This window comes from Argentina silus (genome assembly GCF_951799395.1).
Source record: "Argentina silus genome assembly, chromosome: 8".
NCBI lineage: Eukaryota > Metazoa > Chordata > Actinopteri > Argentiniformes > Argentinidae > Argentina > Argentina silus.
The window spans coordinates 3,406,832-3,428,850 of NC_139662.1; the positions used below are offsets into that span (position 1 = coordinate 3,406,832).

The 22,019-nt window shown below is 42.6% G+C and overlaps 1 protein-coding gene across 3 annotated transcripts; it reads left to right on the top strand.

Moving 5' to 3' along the window:
- Nucleotides 1-3,948: 3,948 nt before the first annotated feature.
- Nucleotides 3,949-17,119, top strand: avpr2aa (arginine vasopressin receptor 2a, duplicate a). 3 transcript variants are annotated; one of them, XM_083675275.1, is made up of 7 exons: nucleotides 3,949-4,294; nucleotides 4,889-4,973; nucleotides 10,808-11,193; nucleotides 11,602-11,847; nucleotides 12,183-12,329; nucleotides 12,966-13,671; nucleotides 14,883-17,119. In XM_083675275.1, the coding sequence occupies exons 3-7, from the start codon at nucleotides 10,810-10,812 to the stop codon at nucleotides 15,080-15,082; spliced, it is 1,683 nt and encodes a 560-aa protein (XP_083531401.1). In that variant the 5' UTR covers nucleotides 3,949-4,294; nucleotides 4,889-4,973; nucleotides 10,808-10,809; the 3' UTR covers nucleotides 15,083-17,119. The 3 variants fall into 3 exon arrangements, with proteins under 3 accessions (XP_083531401.1, XP_083531403.1, XP_083531402.1); XM_083675277.1 differs by lacking the exon at nucleotides 4,889-4,973; XM_083675276.1 differs by lacking the exons at nucleotides 3,949-4,294; nucleotides 4,889-4,973 and adding an exon at nucleotides 5,833-6,015.
- Nucleotides 17,120-22,019: the final 4,900 nt, after the last annotated feature.

Sequence of the window (22,019 nt, forward strand, 5' to 3'; positions counted from 1 at the left end):
ACACACACACACACACACACACACACACACACACACACACACACACACACACACAAGCAGTTTGTTACAGTACAGAGAGCGGAGACCCACACACTGGAACTACAATGATTCATTCACAGATTAATTAATTCACAGTCTCATTCATAGTCTCCCAACATCTGTATCTCCATCTGCATATTCACTCCACACACACTCACACTTCTCTAAACAAACTTCCCACAGAGTGGAAACATGCTCCACATCACACATTGAACACATGACAACTGTGTGTGTTTGCACACAGGCTTTCCACAACTATCACATTGTAGTAGATTTAGTAGATTTAGTTTTTTATTTGGTCAAGTAGGTCTACCACACAGACGTTATGCAATAATGCTTATTGGGTGTAGCCTAAACCATGCAGTATAAGCCAGTATTTGTATATGATTTAGAGTGATGTCACTAGTATCTCGAATATAGTCTCCTTATAAACCACTGATGAATGGTATTCTACGCCCACAGTAATCCCTCTAATTCTTTCTCTGTATGATGTATGTGTAGTACATTTTTCCAGGATGCAGATATCTATCATTTTCTACTTCAGTGTCTTCCATCCATCCATCTTTAATGCTTGAGTTACTCCCTCTCTTGTTTTTCTTGTTCTCAGCTTCTTGTTTCCAATGGAAGAGATGCAAGATGGGACGGACGGACGGATTGTGAGCATGGAAGAGAAAAATAAAGGAAATCGTGTGGGCGTCAAAGTTTCATAGTTTGTTTTTGCAGTAACCTCAAGCATTTTATGGTTCAAATGACACATATCCATAAAGATAACTTTGATGTTAAAATCAAAACATAGTTAAAACATTTCCAAAGTACCTCACAAATGTATTCCATTACCATTTACCAAGTATAAACATTTAAACATAACATCTTGCTCTTTATTCGTTCATTGATTTTCCTCACATTATCTCTGCTCTGCCTTTTATCTCTTCTCCTCCCCTGTCTTTTCATTTTCTCCCTGTTGTCGTTTTTTCAATATGTTAGCTCCACTGTTTATCCCTCCCTTATCTCTCTGTTTTGTATGTTTGCTATGTACACAAAAACCCATCAATATCTTCTTACAGGAGCGGTAGAACAGAGAAAGACCAGGACCCGGGACAATAAATGAGAGAGAGACAAAGAGGAGGCAGAGGAGGAGGAGGAGGAGACGGAAGAGATGATAGATGATGAGGAAGATATGAGAAAGCAGATCAGTTGCAGCAAGGAATGTCATCTGCACTCTAGCCCTTTCTAAGAAAGAAACATGTTCTCAGGGCCCTGTGCACACACACACACGCACACACACACACGCGCACACACACGCGCACGCGCACACACACGCGCACACACACACACGCACACACACACGCACACACACACGCGCGCACACACACACACACACACACACACACGCGCACACACACACACACACGCACACACACACACATACACACCAGGCCAGCACTACTCCAGCATGCCAAACCCACAGGTCTGTTTCCTACAACAGAACCTTGTCTACTGTCAGCAACTCAGTCCCCTATGGCCACTAGTTACAGTAACATAATGGCCTATGATGTACATACAACACTCATCTGTGGAATATCCTGTGTAATAATAGGCCAAATTATTATTTTTTCTATAAAGCTTCCATCAGCATCCATCCGGCACTGGAAATTACAGACCTGATATACCCAGGCTATCCATCTTCTGTATGTCCTCAAAGCTATTAACATGACAGAGCACAGAGAGATAATAACTATACAGTATTTTGGCATGAAGGTGGTTGTAGCTATCATACTGTGACCACATGTGACCACATGCTAAAATGGGAGACAATGCATCTTTTCGATGACTGGTAGCATAAAGTGATTGAGAATTAAGAATTTCACTGTTGGACCTCTCTCACTGTTGGACCCTGATTTGCAGTAAGCCAAGGTGACAAACACCCATCACAAGCACAAGATGGCTGGTATTGATAAACTCTGGGTCATCTCAGATTGGTAAAACATAGCTTTATCAGCAAAATAATCTCAGCAATATCTCTCCACAGTATAATCCCAGCAATATCTTCTATTTGTATGGTGAATACAAAGGAATGGTACAAAATGGGCCCAAATTCCTCATATGTCTTTGCTATTTATGGGGCAGATGATAGCTAATGGCTTCCTCAGATGTTCCATGCACTACTCTGCCAGGCTAGCTCCCTGAGGCCAGGTGTTGTTCTGTCTAATCAGTCCTCCCCATTCACCCGCCTGCTCAAGGTCTGTGGCCTACTTCTGTCCCAGCCCACGTCTGGCCTGACTGGATGATAAACTGCTTTTTTGAACTTTTTGCCCTCGACTGCAGCGAAGGAGAGAAAGTTACTCGTAAAGCAGAGCGCTAATCTCTGCAGAGGCTGAGGCGGCCATGTTTGTGTTCTCCTACGGTTCCCGGAGAGGAAGCCAAGAGTGCTTGGACCCGAAAAACAGCTTTGACTGACACACTTTGGGTCTGGTTCAATATACTGTATTCCTCTCCCTCAGGTGGAGAAAGTCCTCAATTGACCACTTTCAACACCCTCAATAAGAACAAGGAGGTCTCTGAGAAGAAGCTGTTGAAAGGTTTCGCAAAAGAGACTCCCTCTCAAAGGAAAACAGCTGTCATTTCATTTCTGGCCTCAAAACAAGGGGCTGGAAAAAAGCCTCAACATGTGGAAGAATGTCCAGCCAGAAATCTGAGAAATTTTGATAGAGAACATTGAGATGTTTGAATGGATCCACGTTGGTCCTACTCAATATACAGTATTGTGTCTAAGCACTTGTGTTGGGGTTGCTGTGAATCTGCTGTGAATAGTATGTCTGGAGGAGTGAGAGAGGAGTGGTGATGGTTCGGTAATGACTGGTTGAAACGTGTTAAACAGGGTTTCTGTTGAAATGTCATTGTTGAGATATTTGTGAACTCACACCCTGATGGATGATGAGGCCAGCTAGACGTTCTCCTCCCCAAAACACACACTATGATTTGCTGCATTTTAATTTTGTGACTGTTCTCTTCTCTGTCAGTGCTGAAACGCTTTCCTCCAGCACATTTATGCTCACAAGCTGGAGTTTAAAGACAAGTGGATTGTGGATTTATTTTTGCTCTGTGGCTATGTGACATAATGTCCTCAAAGACCAGAGGAGCTAAGATAATCGTATTACAGTCATTTCTGAGAAACTGAGAGCACAACCTCAGCAGAGGTATTACAGTATACTGTAGTTTGACTGAGTATGACATGATTTGAACCTGGCACTGTCTTGAGGTACTGGCTAGCTTTATGACACCATGGGACACATTTACTCTCTGTTGGCATCAGACCAAGCTGGACAGACAGACAGACAGACAGACAGATGGACAGAGAGTACCCCCTGATTAAAAATACTCTTTATGTATGCACCCATGAGATGAAAACAGATACGATACACAGGTGTCCCATTTCTTGATTGTAAACTACAATACTCTTACTCCCAGAGGAGTGTTCAAATGGGGCGTGACCTGTTGTTGACCAAGCTGAGTCAGCCAATATTTATTTATAGGTTCGAGGCAAGACCAACATCAAAACAGGAAACTCCATAGAGATCACAGGTTTTTCATGCTTGGTAACAAAGGGGGATTAAGATGTTGAGAAAGAACAACAAGAAATGTTTCAATGACACATGGCATGTGTCTCGCTCTCTCTCTCTCTCTCTCTCTCTCTCTCTCGCCCTGCTCTGCTCTTTAGAGTTCATAGGTATGTACTGTACAATAACACGGCTCCCCCTCCTCTCTGGCTGCTGGCTCCTCCCTCTGTCCTAGAGGACAGGCTAGTTGACCCAGGAGGAGGGGAAAGGGGGAAGGAAGGGAGGAGGGGATGGTAAGAGTATACAGAGCTCAAATTCAGTCCTGTCAGTGTATAGAGGCACACCGAGGTAGTGGGGAGAAGAGAGGGACACACCAGGAGCCTGGAAAATGCATGGAGATCTAATGGATTACTCTGACACACACTTGTGAACTATTGTAGCAGGGACATACCATCAACCACAGGACAAATACAGACATATTCACTTAATCCTCACATACTGAACCTGCTCACTCACAGGATCACACACACTTTAAGACAGACCACTCTAACCCTGTCTTAAACTTCATTGGTGTAATTCACTCGTTAATTTGCACACAATGGAAAGGCATGGATTTGGCTGTAGGTGGAACCAAAGATGTGCATTTTTTGGAGAATTCTGATTCTGTGACACAAATATGTGAAGAGGACCACAAGCAAGTAAGTACTGTACCTTTGACTTCCTTTGTATTCCTATGTGCAGTAAATTGTGTTTGAGTATTGTGCACAGTACAATAATGACAATTAATTGAGGTCACAGTGTACCATGTCTATGACTTTACATATGATACTAATGTGCTGAAGTGAAATTAATAACACATTCCATTTAGCTGACATTTTTTTCTAAAGCATCTGACATTTTTCAGTATATATGGTCGCAGCGGGAATCAAACCACCAACCTAAACGCTGTTAGCGCCATGCTCTACCAACTGAGTCCCAGAGGACTGATGGGTTTATGATAAACCTGATAGATATTACAAATCAGTGACTGCCACTATAAGAAAAAGTAAACATAATTCAAATATGAATGATTATACAAGTATACCGTATGTAAATGCATATTCATATCTTGCATCATTCTTTGTTTAATGACATTTCCAAGGTGAGTGTAATTATGCAAACCCATTGTTACCCATTGTATATTTATAGTTCTTTTATTGTTACCCATTGTTTATTAGAGCGAACGGTCTGTGTACAGTAATCCATGTTGATAGAGATGGAGAGTAACGAGTGTTCCTCCATCCCTTCTGTAGAGACATACAGAGAAAAGGACACGCATGAGGGGGTTGACCATGCACTGACAGAAAGGGGAGAGACGACAGACAGAGGGAAAGAAAGGTATAGACTCACCTTGGCTTGCTCGTCTTTCAGTGTGTGTGTGTGTGTGTGTGTGTGTGTGTGTGTGTGTGTGTGTGTGCGTGCGTACGTGCGTGCGTGCGTGTGTGTGTGTGTGTGTGTGTGTGTGTGTGTTTTAGCCCGTATTCTGTCATGCTACTTAAAACTCTTTTGATGTTCATGAAGAGATTTATGAGCCAAGACAGACCCTGATTTACTGTGTGTTTACAGTAAACTAATAACCTATTCATCATACACATATGTTTAAAAAAACGGAACAAAACCCCACTCAGAATGTCTGTTGTGATCACACCTATGTTCATCACAGCACACATACCGCATGCCTCTCATTTTCCTTTTGGCACTCTGTATGGTATGCACATTTCAGACGAAAAGACAGATGTTGAAACATTGCTTCTTTGATTGTGATTGCGCATAGGAGCTTCCATCAGGAAAAATAATCATCCTTGTGCTTCCACATGTAGACATGAATTATTATTTGATTTTGAAGTTGTGTGGACATGTCATGACCATATCAATTGAAAGTGACCTGGCATGAAAGAGAGAGAGGGCGAGAGAGAGAGAGAGAGAGAGAGAGAGAGAGAGAGAGAGAGAGAGAGAGAGAATATCGTAGCTGTGTCGTGCTGTGTTATGGATTGGCCAGAGGTCTGTGTACTAGGTCAGTAAGGTTACTTGGGCCAGTTTCCACCCATTAAACTTTTTTTCAGTTTTTAGACTTTTCTGTGACGTCAAAAAACTGGCTTGAACAGCAGTTTCACTTTACGGCATGTGTCGCCTGACAGGCTGTAGGTTAATCATATATTACAAGAAAAACAGTCAATAGGTTGTGAAAAGGCTTTATCAGAAAAGGCTGGAGGACTTGGACCCTCTCCTCTGCAAGGCTAGTTGAGTTACGTCTCCTGGTCTGTCTATTGTGGAAATAGCGAGGCGTGCGTAAGTCCAAACCTGCATTGGCCATGGCTCAAGGCAAATTCCCTCAAAGGAAAGTCAAGTAGTCACACACAAGAATGTCACAGAAATGCAGGTGAGTGAGTAATGACTGTATCAGTGTGTGCAATGAGGTGTGGCCGCCTCGATTAACATTTAATGGGTTGTTTTGGCAAGAAAGCAAAAGAACAAAGCATTTACCTGAATTGTTCATGTGATCTATTATAGAGGCTGGAACTGAAAGTGAATTAAGAAAGAGATTTCGAGGAATGTGGTACCTTGGTGTTAAAGAGTAGGAAAGTTGGGATTTGACTTTCAGACTATAGGCTACAGTAAGTGATTTTCTGATTTCTTTCTGCAAATTGAAGTAGACGAACATGGATCTGGAACGTTACTTTGACTTTAAATCAACTTTAAGCAAATAGGAAAGGTGTAACCATTCACAAACAATGAAAGTGAGTAAGGGTCTGATTAGTATGTGTGAGAGTACATACTGCAAAAGTACATACAGTAAGAGTCTGGATAAAGGAGAACTGTATAGGCTGATTTGTGTTTCTATTCCAGAATGCTGATCAAAGCCAATAGAACTTTAGGGCACAGTCTGTGGCAGCAGATGATTCATCCTGTCTCGGTTGAATAATGTGGTATTGATTGGTATGTAAATAAAGGCTTTTACAAATACGGAGCATAATGCTGCACTTCAATGGTTCACAGTGTAACATGGCGTGATCCAATGGTTGAGTCATACCATATTTTCTGTCAACTCTGTTGTTGATCAGATTGTACCATTTTGATATTTTTCTCACCTTTTCTCCCATTGCCAAAAGATCAATGATCATGCTATGCACAGTGACTACTGTTGCCTCAGCAGACTGTAGACTTGAGAGAGGGGAGGGGAGTGGTTGAGAGTGGAAAGGAGGGTGAGAGGATGAGAGAGAAGAGAGAGAGGAGTGGGAGAGAGGGGAAGGGAGAACAGGAGAGTGAGAGAGAGGGGGGGGGAGTGTGGGGTGAGAGAGAGAGATAGAGCGAGAGAGAGGGAGGAGTGAAGGTAGGTTGGACACAACACAGGAAAGCATGATTTGTCATAGATTGAGTCAGACTTTGTCAAAGTGGATTAATGAAGGGACAGACACGTATACTGGCGAGAGCCAAAAATAGTTGTTTCATTTGTTGGATTATTCCCAGAACTCCAGTGTGGCACTGAATCAGCTGTTGATCTGCTGGTACAGCTCAGTGTAATGTCGGCCACTAATTAGTCCTGCACTGCCAACTTCACCCTCTGTCACCACACGCATTTGTACAGACGCTATTTTAATCCAAGTCTCACAGCACATTTGACACATTATGTCACAGTGCCTCAGAGACGGACACTTCAAAACATGCAAGCAAAGTGGAGGAGATGGTGAAAGATGTTAACGACCACTGCAGTGTTTCCCCCTGCACTTAACTAGAGTACCTGTTTCTGGATTGAGGTGGATCCCTGGGGCATTGAGCACATAGCTGTGTGCTTGTGTAAGAGAAGAGAGGCAGTGAGGGAGAGAGAAATAGAGGGGGAATGACCAGAGAGGTGTGGAGAAATGAAGGGGGACAGGAAAACGAATGGTTCTTCACTGATTTTACTTGTGCAGAAAACCTGGGGAGGGATTCAGGGGTGGTACAGGCACCAACAGGTGCAATAAATACAGGCACCAACCTACTGCACTTACTTACTATAGGGTGTGTGTGTGTGTGTGTGTGTGTGTACAGACCATCTCACAAAATATGACAAAACAATTTGTACTTTCCATTCAGACTGGGAGTACTTTTGGGAGTGTTTGACAGTGTTGTTACAGGAGAGAGGCTCTGTGAGTCATGAACTCAAATTACTCCATATATCACAGATTAAATGTAAGGAATTACCCTATGTTTGACCTAGCACAGCTCTTCAGTTATTTACCTGCTGGTGTGCACAAATCATGCTTTGCTGTAATGTTAGCCAGTATTCAGTATGAGGGATGTTCCCTTAGGACAGTTTATTTGTGTATGTCATGAGCTGTGCATGGGTCTCCTTCTGTAGTTGATCCATTGGGCAATCGTACATCATCCATCTTGAATTTTGGATCCAACTTCTATGCGTCCGAGTCGTTAAAGATGCCATGGAACTTATCGCAAGAGTAGGCGTGTTGATGCTGGTGTCTTGGCTAAATTCACAATCTGGCCCTCATACGATCATGGCCACGTACAGTAATCATCACCTGCTTTCAACTGGCTAATTCATCCCCTCTCCTTTCCCCTGAAACTCTTCTCCAGGTCGTTGCTGCAAGAGAACATTCAACTTAACTTCTCAGTCAACTTAAAATAAAATGCAAATGAGTCAATATGTCCTACAGGGACTATTCACAGAACAAGAGGCCAAAGCTGAATTCCAAGTATGAGCCTTTCGAGAAAGTGGAGGTGAAGCAACACCTTAAGTGTTGAGGGAAGATGAGTGCAGCGATAACCAAACAGAGAGCACTGAGATGTGTTTGCAGATTCAGGTTTAAAGTAATTACCAATTATCACCACTAAAGTAATTACCATGAAAATATAATTCATTATTACCACATGATCAATCACCGCTAGTTTCAGATCGGCGTCATTATCACCTCATTAGCACCTTGGGACCAGTGTATGGATCATGAGATCTTGGAAGCCGATTAAGCAGATATTGAACTGTTCTGTGGTAAGGAAGGATGCGCTACAAGTGATCTATTATTCTATCATTCTGTCTTGACTAACCTGTGGGGCATCATAAAGAGCTGGGTCAGGACAAACATTTGAAGACAAGCTAGAGCTTTAATGGGCTAGAGCTTTGACGTCACAGAGCGGTCATGAGAGCATCTAATTACACAGTGGGGAACCTGGAGGGCTGCAGAAGTATAAAGAAGGTCCAGTCAAAGGGAGGCCGAGAGATTGTCTGATTAAAAAGAGAAGGCCTCTCTGTTGCTTAAACAAATAATTAAAATGGTATTATCACCAAATAGATAATTACCCCATATTGAGGCAAAGGGAGACAGAGATCTACTGCATGTACAGTACACTCAAGGCTACAGCTTTACTTTCAGAAAGTGCATTAAACTGGCGCAAATGTGGGAAGATGCTTTGAACGTATGAAACATCTCACCATCTATGGCAATGTTTTGGATTCCTAAGGTTTGGTAACCACCATGGCGGGGTTCACAGTGTAGAGAGAGAGAGAAAGAGAGAGAGAGAGAGAGAGTGAGAGAGAGAGAGGAGAGAGAGAGAGAGAGAGAGAGAGAGAGAGAGAGAGAGAGAGAGAGAGAGAAAGAGAGAAATAGGGTTCTGCTCCGGTTCTTTCACTGAATTACCCTTGACATTCACGCTGAACACAGGCACATGTAGCTGGGTTGGGTTGTCATGCATTCATCTAGATACATTCCTCTGGCAAAGCCCAGTATGTAGCATGTTACTTACAAGCAGTACATTTTACAAGCAGCAAATTGGCTATTAAGTCCTTGTGGATAAGTGAGTGCAACAATATACTTATTTGTTACAGTAGTCACATCCAGTTAAGTAATACTTTTTCCACTATTTTGGGAGATTGGGAAAGTACCATTAGCACTCAAAGTATTATTTTAAAATAAATCTAAATTACATCCCAATTTTCACCAGAGTAATCAAGACCACATTTCCTTCCTTCCTAACTTCCTTCTCTGTCTTATCAACCATCTCTCCATACCTCCGCTGGTTTTCTTTCACCTATCCTGGGTGGTTTTCCACAGCTGCCCTGCTTCTATCCTTCCCTTGTCACTCTCCCTCCAGCCTCTTCCCACTCCTCCCTCCTTCCCTTCCTTTCTCTCTCTCTCTCTCTCTGTTTATTTGATCAAGGCTGCTCCCTATCCCACGACTCTGTTTCTCGAATTGTCCATTTCATTCATATCAATTGTATTTGCTTTTGCGCTATTTGTTTATAATGGGGGGAAAATAAACATCATTATATTGGGATAAAGGAGAGGGAAAAGAGGAATGTATGGGGTAGCAAGGGATGAGAGCGAAGGTGAAGTAGAGTGATGGGATACAGGGAGAAGCTGTCAAATCAACCCCGGGAAAGTATGAGAAAGAAAACAAACTGGGTAGGACTTCAAAGGACGTCAAAGAGAAGCAGAGAGTTACTGTAGACGGACAGACCAACAGATCCATTGTAGAGCTGTTACATAAAAATGAGAGACGTCACTGAAAACACTACATACAGCAATAACGAGGAGCATGCAGCTGACATTTACCATAATAACATACAGTACACCTCATGTTTGTATAATATAATAAAACCATAAAACTGTTTTGCTTGATAATGGAACAACGCTATGGACAAAACAATTGAATAATTGGCCTACCCTTCATAAAATATAATTACTTGATATTATTATATATCTCATAATCCTAATAAAACAAAGCCTCTTACAGTATTACAAAGGGTATCCCTTGTCATTTGTGCTCTCTCCCTTTATCTTTTCTAACTTGAAGCATGCAGTTGCATGTACAATATCACAATGTTTCCCTCCTATATTGACCCTTTAAAGCAAAATGTCTGATTAGTTAGATAAGGCATAAGGAAGGAAGGGAGGGAAGGGGGAGAGAGAGACTGTAAGTGAACATGTCTGACCAACAAATTGGAGGGCAATTGAAGACCATTCATTAAACATTGGTTTATGAAAACTAACAACCCAGTGGTTTGTTATAAAATCTTAGCTGCATGTTTATTTTATTACAGATAAACAGCCAAGCTTTTGACTCGCATGGATCAGAATAAGAGAGGCTATCATTTCTACAGGGGCCTTTGGGGGTGCACTCCACTCATAAACACACCAGACTTTATTGTGTATTGATAGAAGATGCTGTTTGTCTTTCAGGCATGGAGACCATCTCCGGGGAAAAGGGTTGGGATGGACTAGCCCACTCCTCCTCTCTGGCGGCCACAGCAAGGACCAACCTCACTTCCTCCCCCTTCTTCTCAGACTTTGCCTCCCTCAACAGTTCTCATGGAGGGGGGTCCTATTTCTGGATCGTCCCAGAGAACACCTCGGCCATCCCTCCTCACACGCTGCCCCAGCCCAGAGTGCGTGACCTCGGCCTGGCCCGGGCTGAGATCGGGGTGCTGGGCCTTGTGCTGGCTCTCACGACCCTCGGGAACGGCTTTGTGCTGTGGGTGCTGCTGAGGAGGAGGAAGCAAAACGCACCAATGCACCTTTTCATGGTCAACCTGTGTGTGGCTGACCTGGTGGTGGCCTTCTTTCAGGTGAGCTCACGGGTTGCTATGGCAACACATTGGTATTAATGGAATCAACACCAGTGAACTCTGACCTTATGTAATGTAATGATGATGATGTATGGAAACTGTGGTGAGATGGCAGATTAAACATGCTAAGGTGACCAGTCTGTCCGTGACCTGTTTACTTATGGCTTTGAGGGCAACAATATGAATGAGTCAAGAATGCTGCACCTCTAATCCTCTACCACCGCTGTGGATTGTGTTTAACCCTGTCCTAAATTACAAATACTGTAAACATACACTCGCCCAGTCGCCCTATATTGTAATGGTGGGCGCAGTTTTCAAAAGCAAACAATGAACATTTGCTATAGCCTGTGTTGTGTTGAGCCAAAGAGGGTGGAACTGTGCCGACAGTGTCATGTGTCCATCCCTCAGGTGCTTCCTCAGCTGGTGTGGGACATCACAGAGAGGTTCCAGGGGCCGGACGTGCTCTGCCGTTCCATCAAGTACCTGCAGATCGTGGGCATGTTCGCCTCCTCCTACATGATAGTAGCCATGACAGTGGACCGCCACCATGCCATTTGCTGCCCGCTGCAGGCCTACCGCGGAGGCGCCATGTCCCGCTGGAACACCCCAGTCATGGTGGCCTGGGGCCTGGCCCTGCTGCTCAGTATACCACAGGTACAGTACTAGGGACAGACTGACAGACAGACAGACAGACAGACAGACAGACAGACAGACAGACAGACAGACAGACAGACAGACAGACAGATAGACAGACAGACAGACTAACAGACTACTGTACATGCTGACTCAGAAAATTAACACTCAGTGGGACATTCATTCCCTGATCCTACAGTAAAAAACCCAGATGGTCCTTTTTTGGTGTATTTGTTATAACCATGAGGTCGATGGAAGATTGAGACAGAAGGTTTGCCTTCTGGTAGTTGGTGATGGAAATGGATGGTGATGTTTGTTTCGTTGTGACCCCCTTCCCTTCTCCTCCGGCCTGTCAGATGTTCATCTTCTCCAGGTCGGAAGTGTCTCCTGGGGAGTTTGAGTGCTGGGGTCACTTTGCCGAGCCGTGGGGGCTCAAGGCCTACGTGACCTGGATGACAGTGGCAGTGTTTCTACTGCCTGCAATGATCATCACTGTCTGTCAGGTAAGACAATACAGGGTGACCATACACCAACACAGTGGGAGGCAGGCTACAGAGCATCTTTAAATGAAAGTGGCATGAATAAAGTGTGCTTTGTTTTGATGAAGCTGTATTTGGCAGGGATTGTTCAATAAGCCGCAGGGGGGTGGTTACTATGGTGTTGTGCAGCATCCCGTGGGGGATAGACATTCTGGGCTGCCTCAATTTAGTCAGAGCTGCTCTATTTAGGGAAAGATATTTCCAGGGTCCAGCTATTTCCTCTAATTAACACAACACTCAGCGGACCATGCTGTGTCCACTGGTTCAAAAATCTGCCCCCTTTGGGGACCCTGCTAAGCACAGAAATGTATTCAGAACTATGCCAGAAAATGGGAATTTTGCACATGTATTTCTAATCAAGTTACTTTATCTTTATCGTACTTTTGCAAGACATGATTTGAGACCCATTTTGTTCCAAAGTCATGGGCTAGGCCTACTTCAGGCAACATAATCTAGCAGTCAATTAGCCAACATAAATAACTACTTTTGGACTCTGTGTTTCGGTGACTGGATAAACTAATCTCTCTCTCTATGTGCTCACTGTTTACTATTTCGATGTCTATTTTAACCTAATTAATTTGAATGCTTCTCTACGTTTAGATAAGAATCTTCCGAGAAATTCACAACAACATCTACCTGAAGTCGGAGAGAGCGGTGTCAGCGGAGCTCAAGAAGAGCACTGTAATTTTCCGCTTTCATAGTGTCAAAAAAGAGGATGACCAGAGAGCGAGGGAGAGGGGGAGAGGGGGAGGAGGCGGCAGTAGGGACGGGAGAGGAGGACAACTTTTAAAGACCATGAACAACAACCCCACTAGCTCTCACTGCCCCCCCGTCTCCTCCAGTCAGCCCGGAGGGAGCTCAGACTGCTATGATTACCTATCACCCGCTGCCCCGCAGTACAACAGCTGTCACAACGAGCGCACAGCACAACAACAGCCATTCAACAGCCCCGACAACCTGCCTTCCATTCCCCATGGCCTCGGCCTCGGCCTCGGCAACAGGAAGGGTTCCAGCACAGCTGTGGCCGATCCTCGTTGTGACTGTTCACACGGACCTGGACCCAACAATGCCTGCTGCTACTGCCAGTCCTATGCCTCCTACGAGCTGCCCTCCTCTGCCTCCCCCCGCCCCTCCCTGGAGTACCCTCCCCCGCCTCCCTTGCCCCCCCCCCCTCCCAGCATCTCCAAGGCCATGTCCAAGACAGTGAGGATGACTCTAGTAATCGTGCTTGTCTACACCTTCTGCTGGTCTCCCTTCTTCATCGTCCAGCTGTGGGCAGCCTGGGACCCCAACCCTCCAGACCAAGGTTAGACCTCCACTAAGCACCCCACCCCCATATTAAGGCCATTGGTAGCATCTGCATTTTTGTACCTCCACATCTATATTATATAATTACACTTGTTGCTCCAAAGATTATATCTAATTCTAACTGTTGTGACAATGCTTACATGAATATGATGTATGGTCATTGACGTCTAAAAAGGAAATTTGCTTCGCTTTTTTCCAAAACCTTTTTCCAAAACCATTTTTCACCTCTGGATAGCACTTCTCAGTATTATAAGCAGTTGGAAAGATGTTATCTATTGATGTCAGAGCTTTCCTGGCAGTCACTCCTGACAGTCGATCAGCCTTACAACTTTGCTGGGTTTTTCCGTACATCTGAAGCACATAACATACCTCAGTGCCAGTAAATAACCTGTTTGTATCCCCTGCTGCTTTCACACCCTGGCCAGATGTTGACATTTCAACAACAACACTCTCTGCCAATAGCTCACACACACACACACACACACACACACACACACACACACACACACACACACACACACACACACGCACGCACACATGCACATACACAGTTACGCGCGCACACGCACGCACACACACACACACACACACACAAACACACACTTACGCACGCACACACACACACACACACACACACACACACACACACACACACACACACATAGACCCACAGTAAGACTTGATTATTATCAGCTGTGTAGTCTACAGTCAAACTTAGTTTCTCTCTGTCTTCCTGGTTTGGCTATAGTGAGGTCAATGCGTGTCCTACTTATTGCATAAAAACTTAATATTAGAAGTTAGAAATTGCCAAAAGGAAAGGTTTTTGTCCCAGAAGGAAATCACAGCATATGTTATTGTTCCAGAGGGAAATAAAAACTAAACTGAAGATCGTAAACAGTTTATTTTCATTCGGAATACTGTTATGTATTAATTTCCCCTCTGTTACCAAAAAGGAGCAGAACTATGACCTCAACTACTCCATTTATCTGCCCTTCACACTCTAGCCAGCCATCACTCTCCCCTGCTGCAATTCACAATACTGCTGCTGCCGTGCTGGCTCTCGTAATGTCCCCTGTAGTCTGACTGATGTTTCTGTGTGTGTGTGTGTGTGTGTGTGTGTGTGTGTGTGTGTGTGTGTGTGTGTGTGTGTGTGTGTGTGTGTGTGTGTGTGTGTGTGTGTGTGTGTGTGTGTGTGTCCCCTCTCTGCAGGCGTGGCCTTCACCATCCTGATGCTTCTGGCCAGTCTGAACTCGTGCACCAACCCTTGGATCTACACAGCCTTCTCCAGCAGTGTGTCCAGAGAGCTGCAGGCCCTGCTGCGCTGCAGATCACGACCTTCCCGTAGGGGCTCACTACCCGATGACTCCACCACCACACACACCTCAACCACCAAGGACAATCTGTACTGACACACACACGCAAGCAAGCACACAGGCACATACAAACACACGCACACACGCACACACGCACACACGCACACACGCACGCACACACACACACACACACCACACCTGCCACAAACAGCCCACACTGACCTCCACCAGACAATTTCAGTAACAGCGACAGCTGTATTGTGCTGGAACCCTTATGAAACTTCACCTGTCTCTTCACCCTTTCACTGAAGAATGTGAATATTGGTATCACCAACAGGATCTGCCACGTGGTACAGTACAAATGGAACAAAGACATAGAAAACAAAGACATATAAAAAGATATTCATGCACTTTTATGAATGTGAATCACCATGGAGTGAGAAAAGATACTGTACATCGATATACTCAAAGCTACTCTACAGTGTTGTCTGGCCTAAACAGAACAGAAGCTATTCAATTCCCTTGACAGCTACAAATCATTTCACCACATGTAAGAGGAATGGGCCGTGCTTTAATGGACTGACAGCATGCCTAACGTACAAAGCAGTGCACAGGCTCACTGTACTCCGAGAAAACAAAGCAATGGGCTCAGAGTGAGAGAGAGTACAGGACCGGGACTCGAAATAAGAACAGACAGGGTATGACATGCATGTTGCAACTGTGGGAGCCATCCTGCGTCCTACTTTAGAAAATCAAACCAAATGGATTCGAAATGGATGCCTGAGGTGGAATTCATATTCACTCAGGAGAGGAATCTAGTTTCCAAGAACAATGGTGACCTGTGAGGGCTGGGGAGAAACAGCTCAAACGATGCAGCGCACCACGGGGGATGCGACATGGAGCGGATTCTGAATAACTCTAGATAAACACACACATCACAAGGGAACGCACATGTTCAGCAAAGGGAGAGAGAGAGAGAAAGATGAATTAATTTGACAGTCCACATTTCGACAATAAGCTGGGACACAATTATGTGATTACATTTCATACTGCTACAGCATTTCAGTTCACCGCCACCCTCCAGCCTGAATCTCATGAATGCATAATTCATAAACAAGAGGAAATTATTGTCATACCTCAAATAATCAGTAGGAGACACTTTGAAGTTTACAACAAACTACTGGGTAACATGAAAAAGAATTAGGTCACGACATGTCTCACAACTGGGAATTTATGGTTTTAGATGTACACACAAGCAGAAACACAATGAGTAAAGACAAGAAGAAACTTAACTTGATGTGGATGTTGCAACAAGGACACAACAAATGAATATCACAATTGCAACACCAATGCATTCCATGTAAATCAATAGACATTGTGGAATATATTTATTGAATGTATAAAACAGACTGACCATTAGTAATAGCAATTGTGTACGATTATGTTGAATGTATAATATATATCATACAATTGTAAGGCTCCAACTAAATGTACTTCAGTTTAGTGATGAAACAACAAGAAGTCTATACAACCAAAGTTTTATGCTACCTATTAGGAAACATGTAGAGCGATAGTTGCATTTCAGGTCATAACAATACAGGTTTTTAGGATGCTACTCACAAAATACTGTATTTAGGATTTATCAATATGAGTTGTATATAGAATGCAAAACATCAGTTGTATTATGACAAAAAACTTGGATGAAGTTGATATCAGGATGAGAATGAATCGCTCACATCCAAACCAAGTGCCTCTATTGTAAGCTGCAGCATACTGTAGAGGGGCCTCCCTCTCTTGATTAGGCTTCCTATGATGTCCTAGGTTATTCGTAGACAAAACTATCACCAGAGCAGGGATCAGATTAATATTATGTCACACCTTGAGCCATCTTTGTTATAATATCTTTTATTTATTCTGTCTAAACGAGCAATGGAAATATATATTTTTTCTTTTTATGTTCTTTGTTATATTTTCATTCCTCCGAAATATACTGCATAGGCCCTTCAACTGCATGACAGACTTACTATATGGCAAAACTCTGTTACAATGTTTTTTAAGATCATTACTATACCAGCTACATACATGTTGTATCTTTATGTGTATATAAAATTAAACTAAATATATATAGCAACATTTCAAATGTTATATAAAGATACTTTGATTGGTGTGATTTGTAAAAAGAAAAAAAAGAAAAAAAAGAATAATAATCTGTTTCTTGTGTGGGCAGTGGAGGTGCAGTATGTAACTCTGGGAAGAGAAGTAAAATGAACATGCATTATTTTCAAGTACCAATCCAGTATGTACAGCAGTGTTACAGAAGGTTGCTTGAGGGTCATGGCTTATCTATCCTTTGCAATGTTTTAGTGGTCAATATTTATTATATGGGTTATCTTTCATTACACAGAGAGGCTCTTAGCTGCCCTCTCATATAATATGACTACCCTCAGGTAGTCTCTGATTTGAAACTGTTCAGTTAAGATTGCTACAACAAGGCTTTCCCTTGATATGACCAGGAATTGTGGTCATGGTTGAATGATTATAATCAGGAGATCAATTTGGGCATGGTCACAAGAGGAGCCCTCACTGTGAGAAAACTTTCACTCTTCAAATGAATCAAATGAGCTCTCTATTAATTTCACTCAGATTCATGAGCCAAGAAAAATAGCCATTCATTGTGCATTATGCTGTCTACTTCAGTTAAACCACATAAATTAGTTAAACCACATAAACCCTAACCCTAACTAAATATTAGATACACAAAGAGGATGTGAATAACACAAACATTAAATATAAATGCAAGCATGACAACATCATTCTGGGCGATTTCCTCATGTCTGGTTCCTGTCTTTTCAGGGGTGGATGACACAGTGAACTAATGTAGTTAATATAAAACCAATGGCTGTTATCATCTCTAATGCTGTCAGAGAGCTTGTGATAGATTTGTCCAGGGGCAGGCCAGCGCACATTTGTAACTCAGTGCACATCCAGAGGACTCCTGCTGATGCCTTCTGGGCTGAACCCAGGCTGATGTTTCTCTACTCAAGGTCACTTCCTCATTACAGTGGATAGGGTTTTCGCCTGCCACGATGCTCCTTGTGACAGGGTATTAGAGATATACGTACATGACCTACCTTGGGACTCCACAAAGAGGGGCTGGATAATAAGTGAACTTCCCCATTAAAATCAATTAGGGTCAGCCAAGGACTGTGCTAGTGCCTCCTAGGAATGAAGGAATGAAGGAGCCCCTTAACCAACAGCAGCATAAATCAGATTAGAGGCGCAAGCTACAACACTGCACTGAGAAATCTGTCTGTGTTGCTCAACTCCAGTTCCAACTAAGTAAAGCCACACTAGATGTGAGTTGAGGAGATGACTGGAACTGGGATGGCTACTAAGCTCATTCCAAGATACTGGGAGGCATCTTGAACTCTGACCTCTCTAGCTCTGAGCTCTGACCTCTCTAGCTCTGAGCTCTGACTTACACAACTCTAGCCTTCCCACATTAGAGATTAATATGAGACTTTACAACCCTGTGGTAAGAGTAGAGCAGAGGAAAACAGACTGGACAATCCTTTTATTTTTTTTCCCAAATATGAAGGTCTTGCTTCTTCCTTTCACTTCTTTCTTTGGCTTTATGATCTTTTTATTCAGTGAGACTAACGAAAGGGGCTGTCAGTCAGAACAGCTGTGAAGATTATTTTGGGAGTTTGTTTCTTACCAGAAAATGTACTCACATCAAAGGCATTTACAGGGACCTATATTTACCGCTATAGTTAAAACTGCAACTGTTTGCAACCTAGTCATACTCCAAATATAGTCACATTCTTTTATACGAGCCAGAAATAAAAAATGCTCCAATAATACTTTTGACAAGTGTAAGTATGTGTACTATTACTGGAGGTTATTTTAGTTTAGAGTTTATCACTTAATTCCACCTTTTGTTGCCATGGCTTTTAGTGTTTTCAAGACAATTTGTCCAATATGGTTAAAACATGCTATATTTTTATGGGTGCGTTTTTGAAGTTCTTTTCAGGTTTAATGAGAAATTAAGGTGCAAAATGCCTACTCCTGTCTCAGCTCAGCTCAGTCAGACTGAAATATAGTATGGACTATGTATGAACTCACAAGGCGTGCTTAACATCTGACTAAGGGGTGTGAGATGAAGAGAAACTCCAGTTATCCTCCAGTTATTCAGTAGGCGAGAGGAGATACTGTAGATGTTTTCAAAGAAGAGAGAAACAATATCTTTCCCCTTATAAGGTTAGTTCTTGTCCGGCAATAGACCACAGTAGAAAAGAGGATTAAAAGGATACCCAAATATTGAACAGGAAGAGAAGAAAGTATGGAGAGGTTAGTGAGGGTAAATGGTTGGTTTTTCATACAATAAACATGCAGACAATGGAAAAAAATAGACATAACATCACTTCAAAGTTCAAAAGCTGTATTGTCCATTTCTAGGACACATTTTAAATGTATACTCAGCTTCCCTGGCTTACAACCAACACATCACACACAAAATACAATACAAGAGCATAACAATGTTAAAAGTGTAGATAGTAAAATGCTTGTAAATGTGTCTTTCCATTCATACTGCGATAGAGGAAGAACCACAACATTAGGATGGGGATTCAGGAGGGAAAAAACGGGACAAAAGACTTCCTGACTGTTCTCTCAGAGTTTACAGGCAGCTTACAACTGTTACATGGATATTCAACCACAACAAAACGTGTTAAAACTGTATGGCCTAAACAAAGACTACTGTAGTATCAAACTGTTGTTACTTCATGTGAGAGTCATTTCCGTGACGCCTGTTTCCGCTCTGGTGAGTCCTGCTAAGCCCCATGGTGTCTGGCCCCCAGAGTCTGTGTTTTACACCTCTGTCAGAGCACGTTTTATCTGCCTCACAGCCCACAGCGTCAATGCTACTACCAGATTGACCACTGAGCACAAGGCTGACCTCTCCATTTCATCAACAACTATCAACGCAGTCAAGTGATATTGATACTCATGTCCATTGGGGTTTTTTTCATCTCATGTTATAAAGATATCTTAATCACACAACTTAATCACAATATTTTTCAGATGTAGTTTTCATCAAATCAATAACTGAACTGATTAACACTTCTATTCTGATAAGCACATTGATGAATTGAATGAAGAAAGCTTCTTCTTGTTAATACACTGCACATATCTGTACATACTGTACATACCTGTTTATACAGCATTCCATATTTATTCTGTTATTTACTCTAATGTTACTGTTAATACATATATACATGCTTATACTGCATTGCCTATACAGCTCATATGCTGCTTACACTGTTCATACTGCATTCTATTTATTCTGCTTATAATGCTACTGCTAATTCATATACTGCTTACACTGCACTACTTATACTATACTGCACTACCTGTATATACTGTTCACACTGCACTTTTCTGCTTTTTTGCACTTCTGGTTAGACGCTAACTGCATTTCGTTGTCTCTGTACTTGTACTCTGCACAATGACAATAAAGTTGAATCTAATCTAATCTATGTGAGATACTGTATCAAATCATTTCTGATCTGCAACATCTGAACCCTTGCTGAAATGTTGAAGTGGTGTACTGATATACTGTAGGTAGACACAGGTAAGACAAATAGAGGTGCTGTCTGTCCAAGGGCCAGGCAAGCAGTGGAGGGGTCAACTTAGAGAACAAGGAGGAACAAAGGCCTGTCAGTAGGCTATGCGTCAGTGGCTTTGTCCCAGTTTATTTGTTCATTCCATTTATATCCATTCATCCACTCATTCCCCTTCCCACACAGAACTTGGTTGGTGATTAGCTACAAGAGGGAGTGCCCAAACTTTCACACACTGCGGTATTATTTGGGAATTAGTGATATTGCAGTGTCCCATGCTATAGTGAAAGAGAATAGCTATGGAAGTGACATAAGAGGTGGTTGCTCTCGAAGAGAGTGTCTCTTAACTATTGTGTTCTATTGTGTTGATGCAGCTAAAGAAAAGCAGTCATTTGAGAAACCTCACGTGTACTTTGTACATTGTGTAGCATATAGGCAAGTGTATATCACATTACCTGTACATAGAACAAAGTTTCCATTAGTCTCTTGAAAAGTTATATGAAGTTGCAGTTGCAGAGAGGTTTCAATGATACAATGGTATGGTACTGTAAATCAAGCATTACCTTGCAGCAGACAATTACATAAATAGAAGTGCTTACTGTGTAAATCCATGGATAAGCCTAGGTCTGGCACTGCTATAACGGCATTTAATGTGGCAGAAATAAAGGGGAAAAGGTGAGTGGCACAAAATAGGCCTAGTTATTAAACATACTGTACTGTAAAGCCAAATGTGCATTGTATTATACACTCATTGAACACTTTATTAGGAACACTATACTAATACTGGGTAGGGCCTCCTTTTGCTCTCAAAACAGCCTCAATTCTTCGTGGCATTGATTCCACAACATGTTGGAAACATTCCTTAGAGATTCTGGTCCATGACGACATGATTACATCACGCAATTCCTGCAGATTTTTCAGGTGCACTTTCAAGCTGTGAATTACCCGTTCCACCACATCACAAAAGTGTCTGGGAAGGCCACTGAAGAACACTGAACTCATTGTCATGTTCATGAAACCAGTTTGAGACGACTTTTGCTTTGTGACATGGTGCATTAACATGCTGGAAGTAGCCATTAGAAGATGGGTAAATTGTGGCCATGAAGGGATGCACGTGGTCAGCAACAATACTCAAATAGGCTGTGTCATTCAAGCGATGATTGATAGGTATTAACAGGCCCAAAGTGTGTCAAGAAAGCATTCCCCACACTATTACACCACCTCCATCATGAGAAGGTGTACAGGTGTTCCTAATAAAGTTCTCAGTGAGTGTATATTGATATTGTAATGTTTCCATTGATAATCAGCAAATATGTACACCTATATAAAGTGCTGGTGGAGAGTGGGAGGGTATGTACAGTATGCAGAAATAATGTTCATTCATAGGTGTTGAACCAACAGCACATAGCTGC